General features: G+C 31.8%; 3 protein-coding genes across 3 annotated transcripts; 2 read left to right on the top strand and 1 right to left on the bottom strand.

Annotated features, from left to right (window-relative positions):
• Positions 1-7,348: 7,348 nt before the first annotated feature.
• LOC109812868 (amine oxidase [copper-containing] alpha 2, peroxisomal) lies at positions 7,349-11,279 on the top strand. The gene is made up of 5 exons (XM_020376935.3): positions 7,349-8,195; positions 9,369-9,753; positions 9,874-9,987; positions 10,117-10,655; positions 10,754-11,279. The coding sequence occupies exons 1-5, from the start codon at positions 7,423-7,425 to the stop codon at positions 10,956-10,958; spliced, it is 2,016 nt and encodes a 671-aa protein (XP_020232524.2). The 5' UTR covers positions 7,349-7,422; the 3' UTR covers positions 10,959-11,279.
• Positions 11,280-11,695: 416 nt separating this feature from the next.
• On the top strand, positions 11,696-14,840 carry LOC109791767 (amine oxidase [copper-containing] alpha 2, peroxisomal). The gene is made up of 5 exons (XM_020351118.3): positions 11,696-12,782; positions 12,997-13,381; positions 13,465-13,578; positions 13,714-14,252; positions 14,463-14,840. Exons 1-5 carry the CDS (start codon positions 11,935-11,937, stop codon positions 14,665-14,667), a joined length of 2,091 nt encoding a protein of 696 aa, XP_020206707.2. The 5' UTR covers positions 11,696-11,934; the 3' UTR covers positions 14,668-14,840.
• A 1,932-nt stretch (positions 14,841-16,772) lies between these two features.
• On the bottom strand, positions 16,773-20,644 carry AO1 (amine oxidase 1). Its single transcript, XM_020370239.3, has 4 exons — positions 18,828-20,644; positions 18,619-18,732; positions 17,708-18,246; positions 16,773-17,505 (listed from the first exon to the last, which is right to left on the bottom strand). Exons 1-4 carry the CDS (start codon positions 20,049-20,051, stop codon positions 17,352-17,354), a joined length of 2,031 nt encoding a protein of 676 aa, XP_020225828.3. The 5' UTR covers positions 20,052-20,644; the 3' UTR covers positions 16,773-17,351.
• Between the last annotated feature and the right edge of the window lie 6,875 nt (positions 20,645-27,519).

The raw sequence follows: 27,519 nt of genomic DNA, 5'->3' as shown, positions 1-27,519 counted from the left end.
GATTTGACTCTACTTTTGACTTTAAAAACAAGTCAATTTTAGAACTTATAAAATCTATCATAATCTAATTCATTTTTATCGTTATTCACCATCAATCTTACTAAATAAAACAATACTGGAGAATTGAATATGACGATCAATTTTTTATTTTATTTTCTTGCTGAAAGTAAAAATGAACTTATCACTAACTATTGAGTTGACGATGGTCATTATCCCTAAATCGACCACTCGGTGACTTATAAGATAAACACCGAACATCAAACACGCGCAACTATAATTCAAACTCTCGAGATGCTTATTCACAATAAGCCACAAAACACTAGGTTTCACGGGAATGGGGCACAAAAAAAGGAATATGAGATGAGATTTTGTATGGTTACATTTGAATGAAATCAGACAAATGAAATCATGGTTTTGAAATGGCAATGGAGTCACAAGAACAAGACATGAAGTAGGTTTGATGAAGTAAGGTGTCATTTGCTAATGTTTGATGAGGTGAGATGTCATACTTTTATCAAATAGACAAAGAGGTTATACAAGTTCAGATCCTGGTCAAGAAACGATCGGATCCAATTATGAATAACTCATTTACACATCTGATCAACTTTTCAAGGTTCTGAATGATGTGACAAAAAAATGTCATGTGTCAACATGCCACATAGGGCACCTAAACCCTCTAATGCAAGAGTAATATAAAGGCATTTCTAACACATGCCTAACATAAATGGGCCACTAGATTCACAAATAATTCGTTATTGAAAGCAACAACAGGAATGAGCAGATAATGCTTAAGGCCCAATTAAACATAATCATTCATCCATGTGGGCTTCCACAACTTCCTCTTAGTGGGTACAGATGAACCACTATCATGTTCCACTCTCTACAAACCAATCTAATAAACCACAGTCCTTCTGGCCCAAGGTTATATATTCTATTATATTAAATTAAACCTAATTGAATTATCAAACAAAAATAATAGTTGGTTTAGTACGCATATGCCTAATTTTATTTCAATTATATATTGAATTCAATTTTTACGTATGATCTTTTTTTTACTGAAAGAATTAAATTTAATATTTAAATAAAATTATATTATAAACAATACAAATGACCTAAAACAAAAAATAAAATATATTTTTTTAAATAATGTAATTTACTCAATTCACGTACAGAAATTAATTAGAACGAAGTAATTACATACATAATAAATGCATGTCTTTGTGTGCCAACGATTATTTTTCCTGACTCGGAGAATAAGAACTCAAATTGTTACCTTTTATTTTTTTTAAGTAATATTATTTATAAGGATAAAAATAAGCTAGGTAACTTTACAAAGGTTTATGACCTGGTTTATATTAGGTTCAGGGCAAGTGAGGCCTTTTGAAAAAACAAGTCAAACTAAATTTTTTTATTATAATCTATTTAATTTAAAAGCATAGACTATAAGTTATTTAAAGAAAAAAAAACTTATATTAGACTTAAAAGGTGGTTTATTATTATTATATTAAATTTACTATAATATATTAAAATTGTACATTTATTTATCTTTTTAAATATTAAACTTGTTGATATATATAATAAAATGAAACTTATAATTTATTGAAAGATAAATTCATATTCTATTTAGATATTTTATTATAAATAAATTATTACAAAGATAATTTTTTAAATAAATTATTACTAATATTAAAATTTAAAATATATTTATACCATATTTTTATAAAACGTATCATATCTATATTGTTGGGTTTTTTTTTTAATTTTATTTCGCGTATAAAATATCTTTAAAAAGAAAAAAAATTTACGGCGAGAGACATCCATAGGAGATCGAATTAATTATTTGAGGCAAGTCATCCTTTTTATTATTATCGGTTAAATCACTGTAATACTCTGACAATTATAGTAAAATAAAATGTCAACCTTAGCTTAGAAATTAATTAGACGTAGGCCACACATAGTTGGTGATCAAATCCAATCACTAAATTCTCGGTGTGTTTCTTTAATTAATCCTACTATTTTATTTTGTGCACTTTATTTAGTTGTAAAATTTTCTTATCCCTTTATGCTCGTGCCTTCTTAACATTAGGGATTTCATTATCATTATCAATTAAATTACTTCTACTTGTTTAATTCTTATCCAATTTAATAGTTGTATCTTTCGCGTATTCAATAATTTTTTTTAAAAAAAAATAAAATACAATTCACATATTTTGTGAGTTTGCCAGCTATTTAGGTAACAAATAATGTATAGATAATAATACCTTTGTTGAAAAAGGTAAAGTCTACATATATAATTTTAACATTTCGAAAAGTTTAGGGTCTGACTATTAATTAAGAAATACTGTTGATGGCAACTAAATATATTAAAACAAGATGACCAGAGAGTTCAATAAGTAGGAGAGAAAGATGCTGACGAAAAGGTCCCAATAATATTCAGAATATTACCTAAGGTATCAAGAATATGGTGTTATGCTAATTGAGTATATAATAAGTTTTCTTATAAACACATTGTTGGGATACGAACAAGTCTCATATCAATAAAATAAGACAAGAAATAACAATATAATATAAACATACTTTAATAATTGAGAAACCTTTTGGGTAATGACTAAAAATAAAATTATGAGGGCTAAGGTCCAAAACGGACAATATCTCATCATTGTAAAATATGCTTGTGTAATAACCTTATAAAATAACACTTATAAAATATCCTTTCAGACAAATATATCATAAAAATAACCCTATCATACACATCATTGACGCTATACTCTGATTGAGTCATATATTATCGACATGGAAAATTTTAGTAATATTGTGGTCAAAAAGTTAGAATATTGAAATGTGCACTCCCGAAGGGTAAGGGATGGGACCTACAATGTAAGAAAAATGTTGCATTTGTGAAAATGAAATACTTCGTCTAAAAAGAGGGTAATTAGTCTTTTGAGTAATGATTAAAAGCAAAATCGTGAGGGCTAAGGCCAAAAACGGACAATCTCTCATCATTGTAAAGTATGTTTGTGTAATAACCTTATAAAATAACACTTATAAAATATCCTCTCAGACAAATATACCATAAAAATAACCTCATCACACACATCATTGACGCTATACTCTGATTGAATCATATATTATCCACATGGAAAATTTTAGTAATATTGTGGTCAAAAAGTTAGAATATTGAAATGTGCACTCCCGAAAGGGTAAGGGATGGGACCTACAATGTAAGAAAAATGTGTGCATTTGTGAAAATGAAATGTTTCATCTAAAAAGAAGGTAATTGGTCTTTTGGGTAATGATCAAAAGCAAAATCGTGAGGGTTAAGGCCCAAAACGGACAATATCTCATCATTGTAAAGTATGTTTGTGTAATAACCTTATAAAATAACACTTATAAAATATCCTCTTAGACAAATATACCATAAAAATAACCCCATCACACACATCATTGACGCTATACTCTGATTGAATCATATATTATCCACATGGAAAATTTTAGTAATATTGTGGTCAAAAAGTTAGAATATTGAAATGTGCACTCCCGAAAGGGTAAGGGATGCGACCTACAATGTAAGAAAAATGTTGCATTTGTGAAAATGAAATGCTTCATCTAAAAAGAGGGCAATTGACCTTTTGAGTAATGACTAAAAGCAAAATTGTGAGGGCTAAGGCCTAAAACGGACAATATCTCATCATTGTAAAGTATGCTTATGTAATAACTTTATAAAATAACACTTATAAAATATCCTCTCAGACAAATATACCATAAAAATAACCCATCACACACATCATTGACGCTATATTCTGATTGAGTCATATATTATCTACATGGAAAATTTTAATAATATTGTGGTCAAAAAGTTAGAATATTAAAATATGCACTCCCGATAAGTAAGGGACGGGAATGTAAGAAAAATGTTGCATTTGTGAAAATGAAATGCTTCATCTAAAAAGAGAGCAATTGGCATTTGATGAAGTATCAACGCAATACTTAATGCACGTGAAAGGCGTGCCTCAAATTTGGTACATATTAATGCTTCTAAATATTAATGTGTTTTCTGAAGAAAAAAATCACAGGAAATTTCCTGTAAATTTTTAAATTCCAAACATAACTCTTTCGAATTCACCAAGAATTTTTTTATCTATAAAAGTATTATTTGCAAATCCAATCCGCGGGAAATTTATATCCTGCTGCTGATTAGAAAAAAAAAAAAAAACCACACATAAAAAAAAATGTTAGAATGTTTAATTCTCCAACAAGGTCTGGTCTGCCACAGTCAACTTTGTACAAAAATATAAAATGGTAACTTGATATATACTAGCATTGGCAATCAATTTCCGCTTCTCAATTGCGCCTTTTATTTTATATCCTTTATTAGATGTTACAAAATTCTATGAATAAATATAGATATACAAGATTCGTGATCAGCATGGTCCCTTTCCTAGTTTTATATTTAACGCGTGCAATCTTTGAAAATAAAAATTTAATTAAAACTGTTCAGAACTTGGTTCTTTCACGTGACCCTTTTTTGAATCGTCTCTTGTTACTTGTTTTGAGTTTTTCATTGTAAATGAATAATTTATTTATTTGAGAACTAATTATAATGCAAAAGTACAATCATGATTATAATTAAATATAATATCCTCATTTATTTTTTAATCTGCTTATTTTTTGTGCAGGTTGCATTCGATCCGGATTCGTCATTCTTTTCTGTATCTGGTATAAGAAAGGAATGATGGATATAATATAATACAATATAGTAATCAAATATTATTTATTTTACAGCTGGTAATCTAATATTATTAAATATTATAATTTTTTATTATGTATTATTAGTGTTATTTATTTTACATATTAATCGGAAATTATATAGTAGTGTGAATTTTAAGTTTATTATTATAAAAATTAACAATTCATTATATAATAATTTATAATTAAATTATTAAATAAAATTAATTTATACTATAAACATATTTAAATTTAATTTAAATATTTAAAGAACTTTTGGACCAGTTATAAGAATACTATGTGAGAAACACATACAAATTAATGAAAGGAAAAAGATTAGGAAACAACTGTCTGTCCCCATATTAATATGTGTCGATCCATCCCTCTTACTTGTACTCCAGTGCTAAATTTGTTCCATAATAATTAAAAACTTATAATTCACAAAGACAACGAACCATGTGATAATTTAGAGTTTGATTTGAATTATTCAGAGAAATAATAATCAAGATTAAAAAAAATAATGAAAAAATTATTTTCAAATTAAGAACAAAGGAACACAATAATAAGAATAAGGTTGATCCAATACATGAAAACACTGAAATTACCATTCATCGTAAGAGATTCCTAAATAACAAGTATTTTTAAAGAAATTTGCACTCGACGCCACACACTCATTAAGGTAGTGAGTTTTCTACTTCGTCCACACTTGGCACCATATAACCCATGTCTAACGTGGATTAGGTAAAAATCCATAGACCTTCATGGCGTGGCAAAGTCCCACGCTCGATCCTAAATCAACCCGAGATAATTATTTTTCTTCATGCTTGATTCCACTCCTTTGACGTTAACTTCAATCCAATATGAGTTAATTCTCTCACCTCATATTCAATGGCATTCAAACCTTTTCTAACATGATTTAAACATGAGATAATTCTGTCTCCTTACGCTCGGTGCCATCAATCTTGAGCCTAACACGAGTAAGACAGAAACCCCTTGATTAAAGCCATGTATGATGCCTAGAAGGTGCACTCGATGTGACAGTGAATTCTATACTTGTAGACACTCATGAATTTGCTCTCCATCACCTGAAAAATAGAGAACTAAAAACATACAATACCATATATCTCATATATTCATCATCAACAACACATTTTACACCAAAAATCCAACATGAAACCACTAATAGACCAATTCATCAAAATCCAACTCTCATGCTCAAAGCATCCAAAATCCACCCCTTTCATCATACCAATTTCAATAATCAAAACAAAAACTATGAAAACAATTCAAGCAACAATCCAAGATGAACTTCCTCAACATACAAACCAACATGCATCCCAAGCAATCCAACTAGAAACAAGTTCTAACTTTCCTTATCTCAGAGTCAAGAAAAAACAAGGGACGAGAAGAACTTTGAGCTCTCACCAAAGCTCCACACCAACACAACCAAGATTCTTAGTTATTATGGGCTTTGAATCAATAATCCATGCACAATCTTCACTTGCTTGGAGAAAGAAGTCAAAATTCTAGAGACTTTCTCTCTAGTTTATCTATTTAAGTTCTTTGAAAATGAATTTATGAGACTCAATTCTTAAAGGAAACTTTATATACTCCCTCCTCAAGATTAAGCTAGACCTTTATCTAGAGAAACCCTTTAAGACACCTATAAATTATTCATAAGGAATTCCTTTAATTCTGAGATTCTCTCAACACCACACTTCAAAACACTACAATAGACAATTATTGTTAAAAACAAAATAATTAAAGAGAATATACAATTAATGTTATAAATAGACATAAAATAGTTTCATACATAAATAATTAACCTAAAGAATTATCCATTCAAATTCTATCACATCTTTTGTTTATGGAACTTAACTTTAAACAATAAATAATCTTGCTAAATATCTTAAACATATTAGACAAATATACTAAAACTAACATCAAATTTTAAAACATACACACTCGCACACATTTAAAACACACTCACACATACACATACACAAAAATATATATCTTCGTTACATGTGAACTTGGTTATTTATCAATATTCAATAGAGATATGTCTTCCTTAACTTTATCAACAGTTTAATCATCCAAATTACACAGACAAAAAAACAAAATTAAGATATCTCGATTACGTGTAGATGTGATTGTTTATCAATAGAGATATCTTGAATTTGATCGACAATTCTTCCTTAGCTTTCTCACTATTTTAATCATCAAATTAAGGCGGGTTACCTTTATTCATAAAATTCAAAAAAGAAAAAATAGTCCTATACAATGGTGAATGAGGTTTATAATTATTCGGTTTAGTTAACTTTTTGGTATATATAAAAACTTTATTATTTAAAGGTAATAATTAAAAGCTTGTTATTATGAAAAAGAAACTAAAGAAGTCAACAAAATTAACAAAAGGACATGTTCTCCCGCGCCCCAAGGTAATTAATTATATTTATGAGTGAGTTGCTGAGTTGTATTTGGTGAACATGGATATCGATTAATTCCTTTTCTTTATTGTATATTAATTATTTTTTATTTCTTAATCAAATAACATGGGCCTTTAATCAAAGAACCTAGAGTACTTTAGAAAGAGATGGTGCCCAGTGATCACCACTATATATATAATTCCTCTAAGATCAATAGTAATACAACACCTCCATAGTTAGTTAGTAGTTTGATTAAAGTTGATGAACCATGAAGCTGTTTTTCTTATTTCCCTTAACTCTCTTCTTCTTATGTACCACAGCATCCATTTATGAACACCCACTAGATCCTTTAACCCCATCCGAGTTCAAGTTGGTTCGAACCATAGTCCTAAAAGCATACTCAGCCACACCCCCCACACTAACCTTTCAATACATTGGCTTGGACGAGCCAGACAAAGCCTTGGTCCTATCATGGCAATATTCAAACCCCAAAACCAAAGCCACAAAACTGCCACCACGTCGAGCTTTTGTCATCGCACGTTACAAAAAGCAATCCCTTGAGATCACCGTTGACTTGTCGAAACGCTCCATTGTCTCCAGAAAAGTCCACACGGGCCATGGCTTCCCCATGCTCACGTTCGATGAGCAAGACTTTGTGGCGGAGCTGCCTCATAAGTATAAACCCTTCATCGAGTCTGTTAACAAACGAGGCCTTAATATTTCCCATGTTGTGTGCTCGACTTTCACGGTGGGGTGGTATGGGGAGATAAAGAGCAAACGCACGTTGAAGCTTCAATGCTTCTACACAGAAGGGTCTTCAAATTTGTTTGTGAGGCCGGTGGAGGGTATTACGGTGGTTGTTGATCTTGATGAGAGAAAGATTGTTGACTTCATTGACAGGTTGAGTGTTCCTGTGCCCAAGGCTGAGGGGACTGAGTATGTTACTGCAAAGCAAAAACCTCCATTTGGACCAACTTTCAAAGGAGCTGCTTTTCTTCAACCAAATGGACCAGGATTCAAGATCCATGGCCACTCTATCAGGTTAGTTCATATGTCGTGTCTGTTTGTCACCACCCAAAGCAATTGGCCAAACGGACACAGGAGGAAAACTAAAACTTTGAATACTTATGATATTGATTGAGACACCTATAATTTACAAATATTTATTTCACATATTTTATTTCTTTTTTTGTTTTTTTCTCTTCATATCTTTTGAAGATGTCTACGCCCAAGAATGTCAATGAGAGAAAAGAAAATTTTGTGAACCTGGATGAAATTTTGTTCTTCCCAAATTTAAAATAAAGCAGCGGAGTTGTTTTTCGAAAACACAAATATCGATTTATTTTATTTTTATAATTTTTTTATTGAAGAAATTTATGTAATTATATATATATATATATATATGTATGTATATGTATATTTGCTTTCCTTCTATTTTTAATCAATCAAATAAGAAAATTTGTGTGATGAGAGTCTTTCACCCCTTAATAAAATAGTCAGAATTCAATTTCTTTTTTTGTGTGCAGAAAACTCAAAAAGCACAAAAAAAAATGAGAGGATTTGTTTTTTAATCATCTTTCTTTCCTTTGATTTTCCGTCTTACTAAATGATCTCACTTTTGATATATGTTTTTCTTTTATTTTCCAATGCAAACAAAATAATAATAATAAAAAAAAGCTGACCCATAATAAATTGATAATGTTATACATTGATGAACTATATCTAGCGTATTTACACCATTTTGGTGTCTCTTTTAGTCAATAAAAATATGATCCGCGTGTGTCTACCTTACTCTAATAGATCGAAGTAGTCTTATTATTTTTAAAATTTTGTAACTCAATATCTTGCATTTTTTTAAAAATGATATTCATCCATTCTTGAGTTCGACAATATAGTTTGTGATGCAGTATTGTTATAATTATCATAATAAGACACCACACTTGTCTTGAAGTAATTCTTGAAACAAGAATATTACATTAAATTATATAATGAAGAATTAACATGAGAGGATCTATTCCATCAAAAACCATAAAATGAAGAATTAATATGGTTGGATACACGAAATCACTCAAAAATAGGATAAATAATTGAGGTAGAAAGAGAAGAGATGAAAAAAAAAAAGAAAAAAAAAAGAAGATGAATGTACGTTAAGACTTAAGAGTATTAATTTTTCCGATCGAGCTGCAAGTATGATTGTATGAAATGTATGAGCAGTTGGGCAAACTGGGAGTTCCACGTGGGATATGATATTCGAGCTGGGCCAGTGATTTCGCTAGCATCAATTTATGATATTGAACAGCATAGGTATCGCAGAGTGTTATATAGAGGATACATATCAGAGTTCTTTGTGCCATATATGGACCCAACTGTGGATTGGTTCTACAAGACCTACCTTGACAGTGGTGAATTCGGGTTTGGCCAGTCCATGGTGTCACTTGAGCCTTTCGCTGATTGCCCAGCCAATGCTGCATTTTTGGATGCATATTTTGCAGGAGAAGATGGCATACCAGTCAAAATATCAAATGCAATTTGTGTTTTTGAGAAGTATGCTGGGGATATCATGTGGCGACACACAGAATCAGAGATCCATGATGAAGAGGTACTAGCCCCTTAATTCCCCCCACCATTCGCGTGCAATAACATTTTTAAAATTTTGTTATAATTAAATATATATATATATATATATATATATATTGATAAATATGCATGTTCTTGTCAGATAAGGGAGGTTAGGCCTGATGTGAGCCTAGTGGTCAGAACTGTCTCTACCGTGGGCAACTATGACTACATCATAGATTGGGAATTCAAGCCAAGTGGATCCATAAAAATGGGGGTATGTATGATACCATACCATTTAGAATTTAATTCTTATGAACAATATAAGAACTCTTTCCACTATTAATAATATAATAAATTATATACAAGGTGTGTGAGTTTAATGCTAACTAGACGTGTGTGACAGGTTGGTCTGACAGGAATATTGGGTATTAAAGGAACATCATACACTCACGTGGATGAGATAAAGGAGGATGTCTTTGGAACATTACTAGCAGACAACACCATCGGTGTGCACCATGATCACTACCTCACATATCATCTGGACCTTGACATTGATGGAGAAGCCAACTCCTTCATGAAGACCAATTTGGAGACCGTGAAAATATCAGACAAGAGTTTGGCAAGGAAAAGTTACTGGACTGTGGTGCGTGAAACTGCTAAGACGGAGGCTGATGCTCGAATCAAACTTGGTTTGAAGCCATCAGAGTTAGCAGTTATAAATCCCAACAAACAAACAAAGCCTGGAAACAAGATGGGGTACCGTCTGTTCCCAGGCACAGTGGGACACCCACTTTTGGTCACAGATGATTATCCACAAATTAGAGGTGCCTTCACCAATTACAACGTGTTTGTTACCCCTTATAACAAGTCTGAGAAATGGGCAGGGGGGCTTTATGCTGATCAAAGTAGAGGAGAAGACACTTTAGCAGTTTGGAGTTTCAGGTATATACTATTATACTATATATGAATATCTATATTCCATAAGAAATTAAGAATATTATTGTCACTTTACTTGTTCAATCTTGTTAAAATTAATACAGAAATAGGAGCATTGAAAACAAGGACATAGTTCTGTGGCACACGGTGGGGATTCATCATGTGCCTTGTCAGGAAGATTATCCAATTATGCCTACACTGAGTGGTGGATTTGAGCTAAGACCAACCAATTTCTTTGAGAGAAATCCGGTCCTTAAAGCCAAACGACCAAAGCCTGTGCGTTTGCCCAAGTGCAATTCTCAACCTTAGTTGTTTTTTTTAAGTCTACTTTTTGGTGCCCTTAAGCTGAAGGACCCCCACACGAGGGTTCTGTTCTGCCATGCCGCAACTGGTTCTTTTAGAAACGTCAAGTTGAGTTGATTTTTCGCTTTTGCAATAAAATAATTGGAAACTTTGCTGTACTTCAGAATTACATTCCAATAAAATAATAGTATATAGGAACATTTTCTGTAACTTCATTATTGGAGTTAAGAAGCGCTTGTCAGTTGTTAGAAGAGGTGTGATAAGGAGCGTTTTTATTAACATTTCTTTATTTAAAATGATATGTATGTTTATCTGTTTGTTTTTTTAGCACTGGCTTCAGTTTTCAGTTCTCGTTATGATCGAAAACCAAATTCAACCACGTATAATACTTATGCTTCTTACTTAATGAATGTGTAATTGTGTACCATTTGGTAGTATATATTGTTTAAAACTTTTAGTAGTAATAATATGTGATATGTAATGTAAGTCTGATAATAAAACGTTTGTAATGTGTGATTTTTGTTATAATATTATGTTGAGAAAATGTATTAATAATAACTTATAATATTTTTTTATCGTAATTAGAGGCACAATTTTCGCTTATATATATGTTACAAAAAGTGTAATAATATTGTTAAGGAAAATTCTAAATAATATAGGTGGTGTGCAACTTACTTTTACATTCAAATTACGTGCAAATATTATTAAATAAATATTGCTAAAGAATAATTTGAGTGCTTGAAGAGTGTTAATACTATATTTTTGTGAGTTCTTTTTTCCTAAGTGGTATCCATAATTCCAGGAATATCAATAATAGTTTTAACATTAGTTTTAACATTGTGCAACCATGTTCTCCCTAACTAACTTTTCCAAGCAATCATAGCTCATACCAAGTCTCATATTTATCAAGAAAACCTTACCAAAGCTATATTCACCAAATCCTGTCAACTCTCAAAGGAAAAATGAAATTATTGTTTGAGTGATGAGTTATTATAAAATATATAAGAATAAGAACAAGAGCGTGGTGTTGAGTTTGAGGAGAGAGAGAATGGATGCAACGAGGAGGGTGACGCTGTTCTGTATCCTCATCCTCTTTTGTCGGTGTGCAGAATGCAACCAGCCTCACCCACTTGACCCTCTAAGCCCTTCTGAGCTGAACCTAGTCCGAACCATAGTCCAAACCTCAACCACCCCCCACAACCTCACCTTTGAGTACGTGGGCTTAGAGGAGCCCAACAAGGCCGAAATCCTCTCATGGCTATCATTAAACCCAAAAAGCAAGCCCAAAGTAGCACCAGCTCGGCGAGCCTCCGTCATAGCCCGCTTCCAGAAACAATCTCTGGAGATGAGCGTTGACTTGTCAAGTGGTTCGATCGTTTCAAGCAAAGTGTACCAAGGACACGGGTTCCCCATGCTGACCTTTGGAGAACAAGCGAGGGCGTCGCAGTTACCATTCAGCCACCAGCCCTTTTTAGAGTCTTTGAAGAAGAGGGGTCTCAACGAGTCTGAGGTTTTGTGTGCCTGTTTCACTATTGGTTGGTTCGGAGAAGCCAAGACGAAACGGAACGTGAAGGTTAAGTGTTACTACGCAAACGGCACTGCCAATTTGTATGCCAGGCCTGTGGAAGGGGTGGCGGCGCTGGTTGACTTGGACGATATGAAAGTCCTTGACTACAACGATAGATATGTGGTTCCAGTTCCACTGCCCAAGGCAGAGGCTACTGAGTACAGAGCTTCTAAGCTCAAACCACCGTTTGGTCCGAAGCTCAAACCCATAGCTGTGTCTCAACACGATGGACCTGGATTCTCCATTCATGCCCATACTGTCAGGTGCCACTGCCACTTGCCCACTTCCTTTTTTCCTCTACTTCTTCCAATTATTTCAACAATAAAATATATTATTTTTCTATTTAATTTCAAACTTGATAAAACACACATAATATTTACTATTTCTGTTCTAAATTAATTGGCAGTGTAACTCACGGTTTTACCGTTAAATTAATAGCTGTATGTAGCTTTGATACTGACCATTTTCAGCAATTAGTTGGGCCAATTGGAATTTTCACGTAGGATTTGACATTCGGGCTGGCCCAATAATTTCCCTAGCTTCAATTTTTGATCTACATAAGCAGAAACATCGTCAAGTACTATACAGAGGATTCATATCAGAGTTGTTTGTGCCATACCAAGACCCAACTGAGGAATGGTATTACACAACATACTTTGATTGCGGTGAATATGGCTTTGGACAATCTATGTCTTCATTGCAACCTTTGACTGATTGCCCACCCAATGCTGCATTCCTAGATGCATACTATGCTGCTTCAGATGGTACCCCTGTAAAGATAGCTAATGCCTTCTGCATATTCGAAAGGTATGCTGGTGATATCATGTGGCGTCACACTGAAATTTCACTCCCGAATGAAGTGGTACATTTTTTTTTATTCTCTATTTTGTTTGGTTCTTGTTCCATTTTCCATTTTGTTCTTTAGTTGACTGTTGTTTTTGGTAGATAACTGAGGTCAGGTCAGATGTAAGCCTAGTGGTGAGAATAGTTTCAACTGTGGGCAACTATGACTATGTCATTGATTGGGAATTTAAGCCAAGTGGCAGCATCAAATTTGGGGTATGGACGCTTGCAATATTTAAATGTTTTATGCCATGAGTGAAATTTGACTAAATTATAATTATAATTTACATATTAAATTACTGATTACATGTTGCTTAGAAGCTAATTAACTCATGTTATATTTTAAAATAGGTAGGGCTTACAGGGATATTAGGGATTAAGGGAGGGGCGTACACCAACACAGATCAAATAAGAGAGGATATTTATGGCACACTGCTAGCAGATAATACCATTGGTGTCTACCATGACCACTTCTTCACCTATTATCTTGACCTTGACATTGATGGTGAAGCCAATTCCTTTGTCAAGTCCAATTTGGAGACAGTGAGAGTGAAAGATCACAGCACACCGAGGAAAAGCCATTGGACAGTTGTAAGTGAAACGGCTAAGACAGAAGCTGATGCTAGAATCAACTTGGGGTTGAAGCCTTCAGAGCTACTGGTGGTAAATCCTAATAAAAAGACTAAACAAGGAAACATAATTGGGTATCGTTTGCTTCCAGGCCCAGCAGCACGCCCACTTTTGATTACTGATGATTATCCACAAATTAGAGCTGCCTTCACCAATTACAATGTATGGGTCACGCCATACAACAAATCTGAGAAATGGGTGGGAGGGTCATACGTTGATCGTAGCAGAGGCGATGATACTTTGGCTAGTTGGAGTCTCAGGTGTGTTATTTACTTGATCACATGTTACAATGTCACACTTCTTACTTGCTCATTTTATAAAATTATGATTCTGATCCAAAAATAACACACTAAGCAACTACTACGTAAATCTAAGTTTTATCTTAATTTTTTATTTCAGCCAAACATTAATGTTAATAGTCTGCATTTAACATGAGGTTTGAGTATTGTGATTGTGACTTAAATGCGCAGGGATAGGGAAATTGAGAACAAGGACATAGTACTGTGGTACACAATGGGATTCCATCATGTTCCTTCCCAAGAAGATTTTCCAGTTATGCCAACATTGAGTGGTGGGTTTGAGTTGAGGCCAACCAATTTCTTTGAGAGCAACCCAGTCCTTAAAACAAAATCACCCAACTATGTGCAATGGCCTAATTGCACTTCTCAACATTAGCTGCTATATATGAATAAGTGTAAACGTACACCCCCATTTAAGTGGATGGGGAAGGAGAGATAGGAAAATAAACAAATAAATAAATAAAAGATGTGGCATGTGATGAAAAATTCAAGTAACGAGAAATAAAAAGAAAAATGGAATGAAATTGAGTTGTGAGAGATTGATAGATATTTATAATTACGCATATTTTGACGAAACTGAAAATGTTTACTATGTTAAAAATATAAAACGATCTATTAATTTTTTGATCAATTAAACATATTGTATTAAAATGGATCTCTACCAAATCATTTTTAATTATCATAATTGCTAAAAACTTAATAGTGTGTTTGGATAGAGAATTTAAATGGAGTAATTCATTTATTTGAAAATTTTCAAATTTTTTGAGGTGAAATACCTTATTTAGATAGAAAATTTATAAAAAAAATTTAAAATTTAAGTAATTGCGAAATTTCTTGAAATAGTAGAATTTTAAATTCTCCCAAAAAAGTAAGAATTTGAAATTCTTCATTTTTTTTCTTATTTCACTTATATATTTTACCTTATCTCTTATCTCTTCATGTTTTCAATTATTGAATATTCAAAAATATTTTTAAAATTATTAAATATTATCTAATATTAATTTTTAAAATTATTAAATATTTAAAAATTAACTAATATTTATTTTTATAAAATTTAATTTAAAAATCTCAACATATAAATATATTTTTAAAATTAATTTTATCATGGTGGAATCAAATTATCATATCCAACCTAATAACTTAAAATTAAAAAAATTTCAAAATGACTTATCCAAACAAAATATTTTAAGAATGTTAGAAATTGAAATCAAAGTAATTCAAATACCAAGAATTTCAAATTTCTTAAATTTGTAAAAGTTTTTATCCAAACACACAATAATTTCTTTTTAAGCCTACTTTTGGCAAAACGTAGTTGAAAAGCTACTTTAAAGCTGAAAATGGGTTGATGAAAATTGTTATGCTAGCTTATGGAATTGTAAGTGTTTGGTAAAATTATGTTAAAATAATTGATAAATGTACAATTAAATAAATTAACATGTTTATATAATATTTTATTATTTTATATAAATTTGAATTACATTTTATTGATAAAAAAATTATATTTTTGGGTATGCATATTTTTAGTTTTTAATTATTTTAAACTCTTGTAATTTTTAATTTATAGATGAACTATTTTAACTACTTTTTTAGTTTCAATTTTTTCCATATTATATATTATACTATTAATCTTATATTATATCTAAAATATTTTTGATCAAGTTTAAAATAAAGTTAAAATAATATACATTGATATTCCACTTTCGTTTTGTTAATTAGTACAACGATTAAAATATCTTGAAGCACAATGTTTATAATAATAATAATAATAATAATAATACAAATACTATAATGGTTAAAATAAATAGTATAATATAAAAAATAAAATAAATCTATCATTTATGAATATCAATATCTTGACATACAATGTTGAAATAGTAAATTAAATATTATAATATTTAAAAATAAATATAGTAATGTAAAGATATTTAAAATAATAATAAAATTATATATATATATATATATATATATATATATATATATATATATATATATATATATATATATATATATGTTATCATTATAGATATATAATAATGATAAAAGATCAAAGACAACCTGATCTCAGTACAAAAAACAACGCCTCGTTACAATAACTTGAATCAAGAAATTCTTAGGCAAGACTTCACCATAACCATCACCAATTCCGAGTATTTTTCCTGTAAATTCAACTCTAGGCAATTGAGCAAGAACAAAGGCCATGAAACATTCCAAATCGTAAGTCCAAGTCTTTTGGGCTGTTGGTGGGTTTTACGATGTCGTTTTATTGGACTCCGAACTGGGCCTATGCCTCGGTGGACATTGGACGCGAAGGAAGTGAATTTCTCAATGGTTTCTAGGAGTGGGACATTTTCTAGCACTGCTGTTTATGCAAATGAAGGCAAAAAACATTTGAGATTCACGACATATTAATAAATTACTAGAGTGGGCAAGAAGATAATAATGTTCCAGGTTAAGGGAAGAACAATTTTCCTCGCCAATTTTTGTTATTGCTCTTAGATTTTTGTAAATTCAACATCGATCTGAGTTATTGTGCGCAATTCCTTGCCTATTTTGTTTTTTTTAATTACATTGTACATCAACAATTTGAACTATTTGTAGTGGTAATTCGGAAGCAGTATACTATGGAAAAGTTAGTTTTGTTTGCATGATATGACTTATTTTTTTAGTGTATCTGTTAACCTAAATTTTTTATTTATTAACTTAAGAATCTGTTTAGAAACAACTAAAGAAGGCTTGAAAAAGTCCATGGTGAAACACTTCACTCTTAGGCTGAAGGATGGATGCAACAATCGTCATGTGAACTGTGAAGACCATCTCTTTGATTTGGACTTGTAATTCTATTCATGACATAATAGGAAGTTTTACAATATTAAAAGAACAATAAACCGGTGTACCTTAATTTGATATAAATTTTATTCAACAACATGCCTGCACTTTACAATATTAAAAGAACAACGAATATTTAATTTTTTATATAGCATTTCATCTTGTTTTTCTTCATGAATAATGCATGGTTAATGAGCTGAACATGCTTGCATTAATTTAGAGCTATACTTTTATTCAAAGCAATGGACTACTTTCGAAAAAGTTAGCTGGCCTAAGCTCAAATCCACCATGAATTGCTGGCATTGCTGCAAAATCTTCTTGATAAGGGACGTGGTGGATCCCAACTGTGTGCCATAGCACTATGTCTGTATGTTCAATCTCTCTGTTCCTGTGTGAACCATGATCCACTCGGTCAAATTACAATTTCATAATATAGTTTGATCAATTAGCTAGCTGATTTTTTTAATAGTAGTATATATAAATATGAAGTATAGATTTAGCATGCAGCATCAGCACAAATATAAATTTCATATAAAAATATCAAAATGTTAGCATGCAAGACTAAGATAAAGTTTTTTTTTAATTGGTACCTGAGGCTCCAAACGGCTAAGCCATCATCTCCACGGCTCCTATCAGCATAGAACCCTCCAACCCATCTCTCTGACCTGTTATAGGGAGTGACCCACAACTGATACTTTGTATAAGATGCTCTTCTTTGAGGGTAATCATCATCAGACAATAGAGAAGTAACTGGCTGTGCACTGATCAGCCGGTAACCCACTTCATTCCCTAACTTTGTCCTTTTGTTGGGGTTGACTATTAGCAGCTCTGCTGGCTCCAAGCCGAGCTGAATTCTACCCTCGGCTTCCCTCTTTGCAATTTCTCTAACAACAGTCCAGTAACTCTTCCTTGGTGTTCCAAAGCCACTTGCTGTTGCCCTTTTTAACTTAGCATTGATGAAGGAGTTGCTATTATCATCAATGTCAAGGTCAAGATAGTAGGTTAAGTGGTGATCATGATAGTTGGCTATAGTGTTTTCTGCCACCAAGGTTCCAAACACCCTTTCTTCTATCTGACTTTTCTCTGTATAGGATACTGCTTTCATCTCCATTATGCCTGTCAGATCCACCTATGCATATAATACAATATACTATTTTAGGATTGGTGCCATTTTGTTTGACTTGTACCAAATGTATTCTTTTTTAAATTATATAGTTATCTTAAAGAAAAGTCATATTCTTTTATAACTGAACAATTATATAACTTATGTTTAAACTTTAAATAGAACAACTATGGTATTTGTTATAATATTCACCACGAGACGTGAGACTTGAGAGTACGAGTAATGCTAATTTTCCAAATTCCCATGTATATGCTCTATGGGGGAGTAGAAAAATATACTTTAAAGCTGGCTGATTAAATTGAGCTCTTATTCCTTCTCCCACTTGGCCACTTCAACCAATTAAATGTTCATATCACCCAGTTGGTAGAAGAATCTTACCCCAACTTTTATACTGCCACTTCTAAGGAATTCCCAGTCAAGAACATAGTCATAGTTACCCACGGTGGCAACCATTCTGACCACTAAAGTAATTTCAGCTTCTCCATTTCTTATCTACACAAAAACAAAGCAAAGTGTGTTCACATCAAAACAGTAGAAATTCCAAACAATTTCAACCAAAAATGCTACGACACAATCTAACACCTTACCATTTTTTGGGGGTTGTTGATTTCCATGTGCCTCCAAGCCACATTGCCAGAATTCCTCTCAAAAATGCAAATAGCCCTTGGAACCTGTTGCACCTCTCCATTAGGCCCTGCCATGTAGCCATCCATGTACACAGCATTGCTAGGGCAATCAACCCTCGGTTGCAAGGTATCAGCTGCACGTCCAAGGCCAAATTCCCCAGCATCCATGAAAGTCCTGAAGTACCATTCTTCTGTAGGATCCATATAAGGGACAAATGTCTCAGATACATGACCCCTATATAGCACTCTTCTATACTTGTTTCTTTTGTCATCAAATATAGAAGCAGTTGATATGATCATTCCTGCCCGAGCATTGAACCCAACATGAAAAACCCAATTAGCCCATTTGACTTCATGGCCTTTGATAGTGAACCCAATATCTGACACATCATCACATGAAGAAGATGTTTTGGACCTGCTGGTGCTTGAAGATTGAAAATCTGTACCTTCAGCTTTAGGCATAGGAGCAATGTACCTGTCATTGTACATAGTAATCTGCATTGAATCAACATCAACTAGCACTGTGATTCCCTCAATAGGCCTTGCCCACACATTAACTGATCCTCCCCTATAAAAGCATGACACTTTGAGGGCTCTCCTTGTGATTTTTTCTCCATACCAACCTACAGTAAATGGTACACAAGAAACTTCAGACAAATTCAAGCCCCTTTTGGCTATTGACTCTTTGAATTTGGGGTACGTAAGAGGCAATTTGGTGGCTTGAAAAAGCTCATTGAATGTGAAAGGAGGGTATCCATGACCGGTGTAGATTCTATCTGATACAATGGACTTTTTGATTAAGTCCACTACAAGCTCGTGTGTTTCACCCTTGGCTCGAACAACTACCTTGGCTTGGCGAGGAATAATAATTGGCTTGTCTTTTGTGTTTGAAGATAGCCACTCTAGGACATGTTTTTTGTCTGGTTCTTCCACATCCACAAAATGATAGGTCAAGTTAGGAATAGCACCAAGGTAAGACCCTTGAACTATGTCCCTTGTTTTGTTGATTTCAGTAGGGGAGAGAGGGTCTAAAGGGTGAGGCAAACTATTAATGGAGTTTAATCTCAGAAAAAGGAATAGAATGAGACATTGAACAATCATGGGAATTCCTTTATCAAACCTTGATCTCATCATGCTTTCCACAGTGTTGTGGGCGTTGGATATATAATATGATACGACTACCATGTTGTATTTATAGTACCAAATTTGTGTCGCATGGAAATTAATAAACGTTGAATTTTGAAGTTTATCCTATTTTATTCATATGAGAATGTTTCAAATCTTGTCCATATTCGTTTGTTGTTGCCTTTACCTTTGGTACCCAGGATGATTGAAAACAATTCTGCAAACTTTGTTAATGAAGTCATCATGCTTAGCTCATATAATTTAGGTGGACAAGATTTAAGTTGAGGTTATTGACTTAATTTTCGTGGTTAAAGGAAAAAGACTTGAGTTTAAAGCAGAGAATAGCGCAATTTGATTTTCAGCATTACCTGTATATGTTCTTTCCTTGCCTTCACAGCAAGAATAATTGATTAATTTTATTGCTTTACTTCTACAGTGAAACAAAAGAGTATGTGATAATCTGCGTGCTTATCTTTGACGATATATGCTGTTCTTTCTTAATGAACCACGTGAAGTTTGAGTTTTAACTTTTAAGAATGATTAATAACTCTTGATTTCATTTTCTCGTTTTCCCCTGATACATTTTGTAGTATAAGGTTACTGACAGTCTTTGGGAAAAATTGGAACTATATGAATTTCATCTGATAAATTATACCTGTACTTGAGCAGTAAATTGCTTGCTTTCTCTGGTAAGAGTAAACTGCATATATAGGCTCCATTGCTTGAAGAATGACTTAATAATTTGGAATATCATTCATAATTGTTTTAGTTCCCATATCATTCTTAGAATTTATAGTTGGATTGATATCTTACTTGTTTATCCAGTATAACAAACATCAAATTGGTTCTTTGAAAATTTTAAAATAAACCCTACTATTTATCCGGTATATTTCTGTAATATTTTATATGATAGAAATGCTAACGGTCTTTATATAATATTTTGATCTCTGTCTCTCTATTAAGTTATTTCTTTCATGACTTTCTTTTCTCTCTCTTTAATTCCGCTCTCTCTTATTTTATATTAATTGTTAAATTAAAATACTACTATCAATTTTCTTTTATAATTAATTTGGTCCCTCGAAGTATTAAATATGCATCAAAGCTGGAATTTTTTTCTGAAATAATATTTTTTTTAAAAAAAATTACAAGAATGATCACTGTGCAGGATTATTTACCAAGATAGAACCATTTACTGTTCAAGCTCAGAATTCGGTTCCCCGGGAACCGAATTCTGAGCATCAAAATGTAATTTTTTTTGTTTTTTCAACTCAGAATTCGGTTCCCGGGGAACCGAATTCTGAGTTGGTTTTAAATTTTTTTTTTTTTCGTGTATGGGCAAATGTGGGCTGATCTGGGAAGCGGAACGGCCCGTTCCAAAAGCAGAACGGGCCGTTCTGCTTAAAGAAACAGGGCGGGTGATAAACACACCTCCACTCTCATATAAACACACCCCCTTTTTAAAAAAAATAATATAAAATGTCTAAATTACCCTTAAAAAAAATGAAATTCTTAAATTTACACCTCCCTTCCCCCACCCTCCTTCCCCGCACCCCACATTTCACACCCCTCTTCTTCCCAAAGCCTCTTTCCGCTCAATGTTATTAAGCAATATACTTTTACAGTCATTCTGAATAGAAAAAAAGGACTAGTCCCACCATAATCAGCATAAGAAAGGTTCTTTTACAGTCATAGTATTTCGAAAAGTACTTTTACAGTCATTAGCATTCCGGAAAGTACTTTTCAGAATAGAAATTATTGTTCATATAATTCCGGAAAGAACTTTCCGTAATAGTAACTTTAATATTATGGAAAATACTTTCCGGAATTATATAACAAAATATTTCCGGAAAATACTTTCCGGAATAAGAATTTAATATTATGAAAAGTATTTTCCGGAACATTTTTATATAATTCCGGAAAGAACTTTTCGTAATAGTAAGAAGAAGAAGAAGAGGAGTGCCAGAAAGAGAAAGAAGAGGGGTGCGCAATGTCGGCAAGTGATTTTGTATGAGAAAGACTCTTACTTGTTCTATGAAAAGAAAGATTAGTACAAAAATAACTTTTAAAATCGGGGTTTTAAAATCAGTAATAAGGTAGTCATTTTAAAAGTGACGCGGTGGCCTGTACTGCAACAGAACGGCCCCAGAATGGCCCTTGCTGCAAGCAGAACGACCCTTGCTGCAAGCAGAACGGCCTGTACTGCTTGCAGAACGGGCCGTACTGATTGAAGAACGTGACGTACTGCTTGCAGAACGGGGCGTACTGAAAACAGTACGGCCCGTTTTGCTGCAGAACGGCCAGCACTGAAAACAGAACGGGTCGTATTGCAAGCAGTACGGGGCCGTTCTGCTTGCAGTACGGGGCCGTTCTGCTTGCAGTACGGCCCGTTCTGCTTGCGGGGAAGGGGGTGCGAGGAAGGAGGGGTGTAAATTTAAGAATTGTTTTTTTAAGGGTAATTTAGACATTTTATATATATTTTTTTTTAAAAGGGGGTGTGCTTATAGGAGAGTGGAGGTGTGTTTATCATGAGCCAAGAAACAGAGTGCAAATTCTTTAAGCAGAACGGGCCGTTCTGCTTTTGGAACGGGCCGTTTCACATTCAGAATTTGCACTCTGTTTTTTTAAGTAGAACGACCCGTTCTGCTTTTGGAACGGGCCGTTCCGCTTCCCAGATCAGCCCACATTTGCCCCATACACGAAAAAAAAAAATTTAAAACCAACTCAGAATTCGGTTCCCCGGGAACCGAATTCTGAGTTGAAAAAACAAAAAAAATTACATTTTGATGCTCAGAATTCGGTTCCCGGAACCGAGTTCTGAGCTTGAACAGTAAATGGTTCTATCTTGGTAAATAATCCTGCACAGTGATCATTCTTGTAATTTTTTTTAAAATAAATATTATTCTAGTAAAAAATTCTCAAAGCTGAGACTAAGTGAATTTAAGTATTTAAATTTTATCTAAATGAATACAAGAAATCTTACCCAAATCATTGACATGAAATAAAAAATAAATAAAAATTGAATGAATTCCCGCAAAAATCCTCTCTGCAATAACTAATAATTATTTTGAAACCAAAGTAGTAGAATTCTGACATATGGTTACAGGTGGATATCACATCATGACAGAATGCCCAACATCTGAGTTGTAGTCAAGCCGGCGAGACCAACCTAACTTCAAAGTTTAAACTTTGACTTCCAACTTGCCATTGATTATTAAACACAAATTTCAATTAGAGGTTGTTCCAGAACCTTTTCTTTCTCATTTCTCAACAAAACAAGAAGGGTGAAACGGCACCAAGAAGTGATCAGAAATTAGAAAGGTCTATGAATTGGTTATGAAGCCACCGTTATATGGAGGCCATAATGAGTCCCAAGAAATAAGAAACAAAAAAATAACATGAGCAAAAACCCTTTTATATGCTGTTCAATGTTTTTCATTAGTGTTTCTTTAAAGTAAGACATACTAAAATAAACATATAATAGAATGTAGAGCATATTCAAAGATAATCAAGAGAGATTTGTACGTTTGACATCATTTTATATATACACAACACCGGATTGACCTTAAAGCAAATGAAATAGGAAAATGACCAAATTGAACAGAAAGAAAGAGTAAAAATGAACAGCAACGAGTGTTTTTGCTTGGACATGGTAAAATAAAAAAGAAGAGCTAAGACTAGGCCAGCCCAATCCATATATGCAAGATACATATTTGATGGTTTGGGCCTAATGGCGACATAAGTTTCAAGAGAGAGGGTATTGTTTATCTTATTTGATTTCTCAAGTAGAAGAAATTGTAGAAAAGCAAATTAAGCAGTATAGAAATTAGAAATAGAGGGAGAGTTTTTGTGGACATTGATGCAGAATCTGGGGCTAAAATACAAAAGTGAGATTAGGAAGACGTGAAAGGTGAAAAAACACCCCAAATTGCTAACATCATCTCACTTCGAGTAACACAAACCTTGATACCTAAATGACACATGCTACCCGACAACCAACTCCAATCCCCAATATACGACACCGTATCTATTCATTTTCCTTCCTCTCAGATCCCATTTCCCAACACACTGGTTCCATCACTATTTTACTCACTTTTTAAATTCAATTATACTATTCTTTTTTTTTTTTTTACAACACAATTTTTCTGTTAATTTTAAGTAAAATTATTTTTTTCCCTAAATATTTTTTATTTTTTTTATTATATTTTTTTTTCATCTTTTACATTTTAAATGACTCATTTATTATTTTAACTTTTAAATTTGACTTAGTGTTATCTTTTTAAATTTTTGAGTGCGATTTTGAACATTTATTTTTTTATTCAAACCATGAATTTTGTCTCATAAAAAACACTTATATTAAAGCTATGGAGTCCAACTATTATTTGAACAAAAGAAGTTGAAAACATGATAGAAATTATGTGAAAAGGGAACTCTGAGCAATTGAAAAAACTAAAAGTTTTCACAACAAGTTATTTTTCGGTTAATTGGGATACTCACTTTTCATTTAATTTTTCACTATGTACCAGAATCCAAAATGGTCATTATTGCATAAATCCAACAACGAATTTTTATAATAAGATAAAAGGACTTAAAAATGTATTTTAATCAATTTTTTCATAATACTTTTGTTTTTCTAATCATCCTAATTTTATATAAAATAAATATAAAATAAAAATATATTCAAGGTCTTAAACATTAAAAAAATTAATATTTTTTTCACTTAGAAAGTAAAAGATTTGTAATTAGAAGTAAGAAAGTTTAAAATGATTTTTTTGAACATTGTCCTACGGTGACGAAAAAAACATCTTGAATAAAAATGAAAATGAAAATTTCATATTTGAATGAAGAAAATAAAATATCAGGTATACTTTATTGAATTGGTGTTAGTTAAAATAAATGAGTATAAAAAATTTCTACTTTCAAAAGTGTAAATAATTTTTATACCATAATCATCTATAAGGTTATTGAATGAGAATACTTGCTTTTATAAGAATAATTAATAATAATTTTTTAAATTTAAATAAAAAGATTCATATTAAAATATTATATTTAGTGATAAGAGGTTAGATTAATATGTGCAACATGTTCAAATTTAATTGCTATCATTGTAATTTTTAAAGATAAAAAAAATAATTATAAATAAAATCAATTTGTGTTACTATCATCGTAGTTATCTTTATTATTGTCATTGTTATTATTCTCATTGCAAGCGTCCTACTACTATCATGTCTCAACTATTATTGTTGTTGTTGAAGACAAAAGAGGTGGTTAATAATGGTGTTTGACAATAGAAATTAAGATATTTGGTAATTTGTGATAGCTTTATTTTAACTTTTCATTGAGAAAAACTCGAGTCTCGACTTATTATAAATCATTAAAAATAGTCACTCACTATTTATCTATGTACCAAACCCAATAATATTAGACATGAGAGAGGTATATTAAAAAAATTTAAGTCTCACATTAATTAGAGATAAAAAAGTATATAAGTGGTGGGTAAACCTTACCTTACACGTCATTTTTGTAAGATTGAGTTAAGCTTAAACTCACTTTCTAATATGGTTTTAGAATTATCTAGATCCACTTTAAATGAGTCACTTACCAATGATACATGTATCAAACTTAATGATGTTGAACATGATAATTATCTATAATAAAGCATCTCCAAGAAAGTTAAATAATAACTATATATAATTTGTATTTTTCTTAAGGATCTTATTTTAAGTATCTCAATTAATATTCTAAAAAATTATATCTCTTAAATAATTAATTGATATATATTTAAACTGTAACATTTTAAAGAAAATATTAATTTGTATGTATTGCCTCACACGTAAGAATGGCAAAATTACACCCGTACCCGCGGGTAATACCCGAACCCGTCCCGACTTTGATGGGGAATACCCGGTTTGACCAGGTAAAGGTACGGGTAAAATTCGATACTTTAAATCGGGTACGGGTACGGGTATGGGTATGTACTTACCTGCCCCGTACCCGTACCCGTCCCCGTTTCTATTTTTAATTTAATACTCATCTTCAATTTAATTATATTAAAGAATTTTAATATTTTTTTATATGTGATTATTTATTATAATATGAGATAGAGAAATAACTTAATTATAATTATAACATAATAAAAAAAATAATTTAAAAATATCATATTTTTTATAAAAAATAAAAAATAAAAAATAAAAAAATTAACGGGTACGGATACGGGTACGGGTATACCCGATACTCGACGGGGACAGAGATGAGAATGGGAATGAAAATCACATACCTGACGGGTACGGGAACGGAAATAAATTTAACTCGCAGGAACGGGGACGGATATCATGAAACCCACACGCCACCAATAACAAAACCAAATTTAGAATTATTCCTCATAAATTCAGTTATAAAAAGTAACCATTTCTCTTTAAAACACAATAAATCTTTAATGCATCTGTAAGGCAGACGATTGTTTTTATAAGCTATCATGAATCGATAATAATAATTATTTTTATTCATCGTACTTACAATGAAAATACATAGAATTAAATGTAAAACTTTATACATATTACTTGAATTTCTATTATTAGTTCAATCTTAATAGTTATAATGATTAAAAAAATGAATTTTGAAAAAAATAATTGTAAAATTTATTTTTTTAATATATTTTTTATTTAAAAGAATCGAGTTTGGTATTATTATTCGGATTAACCACATTGTGTAAAATTTATATTTGATTCCAGTTAACTTGTATTTTAAGAAGATCAGCTAAAAATTAATAACAAAGCACCTTTTTAAGTTTAAATATGTTAAAAATTAGGATAAGAATGCTTGAACAGTTAGTGTTTTTAACGAGTTACTTCCTCCGTTTTTTATTCATAGTCGTTTAAGATTTTGCACGGAACTTAAGGAAATGATTGATATTTTAGTTTTCAAAAATATTTATTATTTACTTTCCTATTCTACCCTCTATTTTTTTTATAGTATTTCGTTGGAAACATATTACCCTTTTAAATGTAACATTAACTTTATATAGGTAGTTAAAAAAAAATAAGTAGACATTAGAAATAAATAGACACATTGTTTGGTAAATATACATTAATTATCAAGGATAAAATAAAAAAAAAATTAATAAGTCATTAATTTTAATAAAATAATAATGGAAAAAAATGACAAATTATGACAAAACAACTATGAATAAAAAAGAAGGAGTAATATTTTGGTTCATATGAACGTGATTTGAAAAAAAAAAAAAAAGAAGTTAAAAACAGCTGGCATTATGATATGAGCATGTGCAGCAAGAAACGAACGCAGCGCCGTTCCCATCTTTACCATTACCCGTGGATAAATTGAACTGAAATCATAAAAGTTGTATTGAATTTAAAAGGAGTTTCTTAAATTAATCTTTAGATTAGTTTAGATAAACTGAATTGGATTTTATTTTTATCATTAAATTTAACTAAACTGTATTATAAAAATTTGAAAAGAATTACAATTTGAAAGCTGTTATAATTCTTGGTTGATGTATGAAAATAGGACACAT

This window comes from Cajanus cajan, chromosome 7 (genome assembly GCF_000230855.2).
Source record: "Cajanus cajan strain Asha chromosome 7, NIPB_CcT2T_4, whole genome shotgun sequence".
In the NCBI taxonomy this organism is placed as follows: domain Eukaryota; kingdom Viridiplantae; phylum Streptophyta; class Magnoliopsida; order Fabales; family Fabaceae; genus Cajanus; species Cajanus cajan.
The sequence above is the reverse complement of the archived record's forward strand: the minus strand, read 5'-3'. Positions and strand labels throughout refer to the sequence as shown.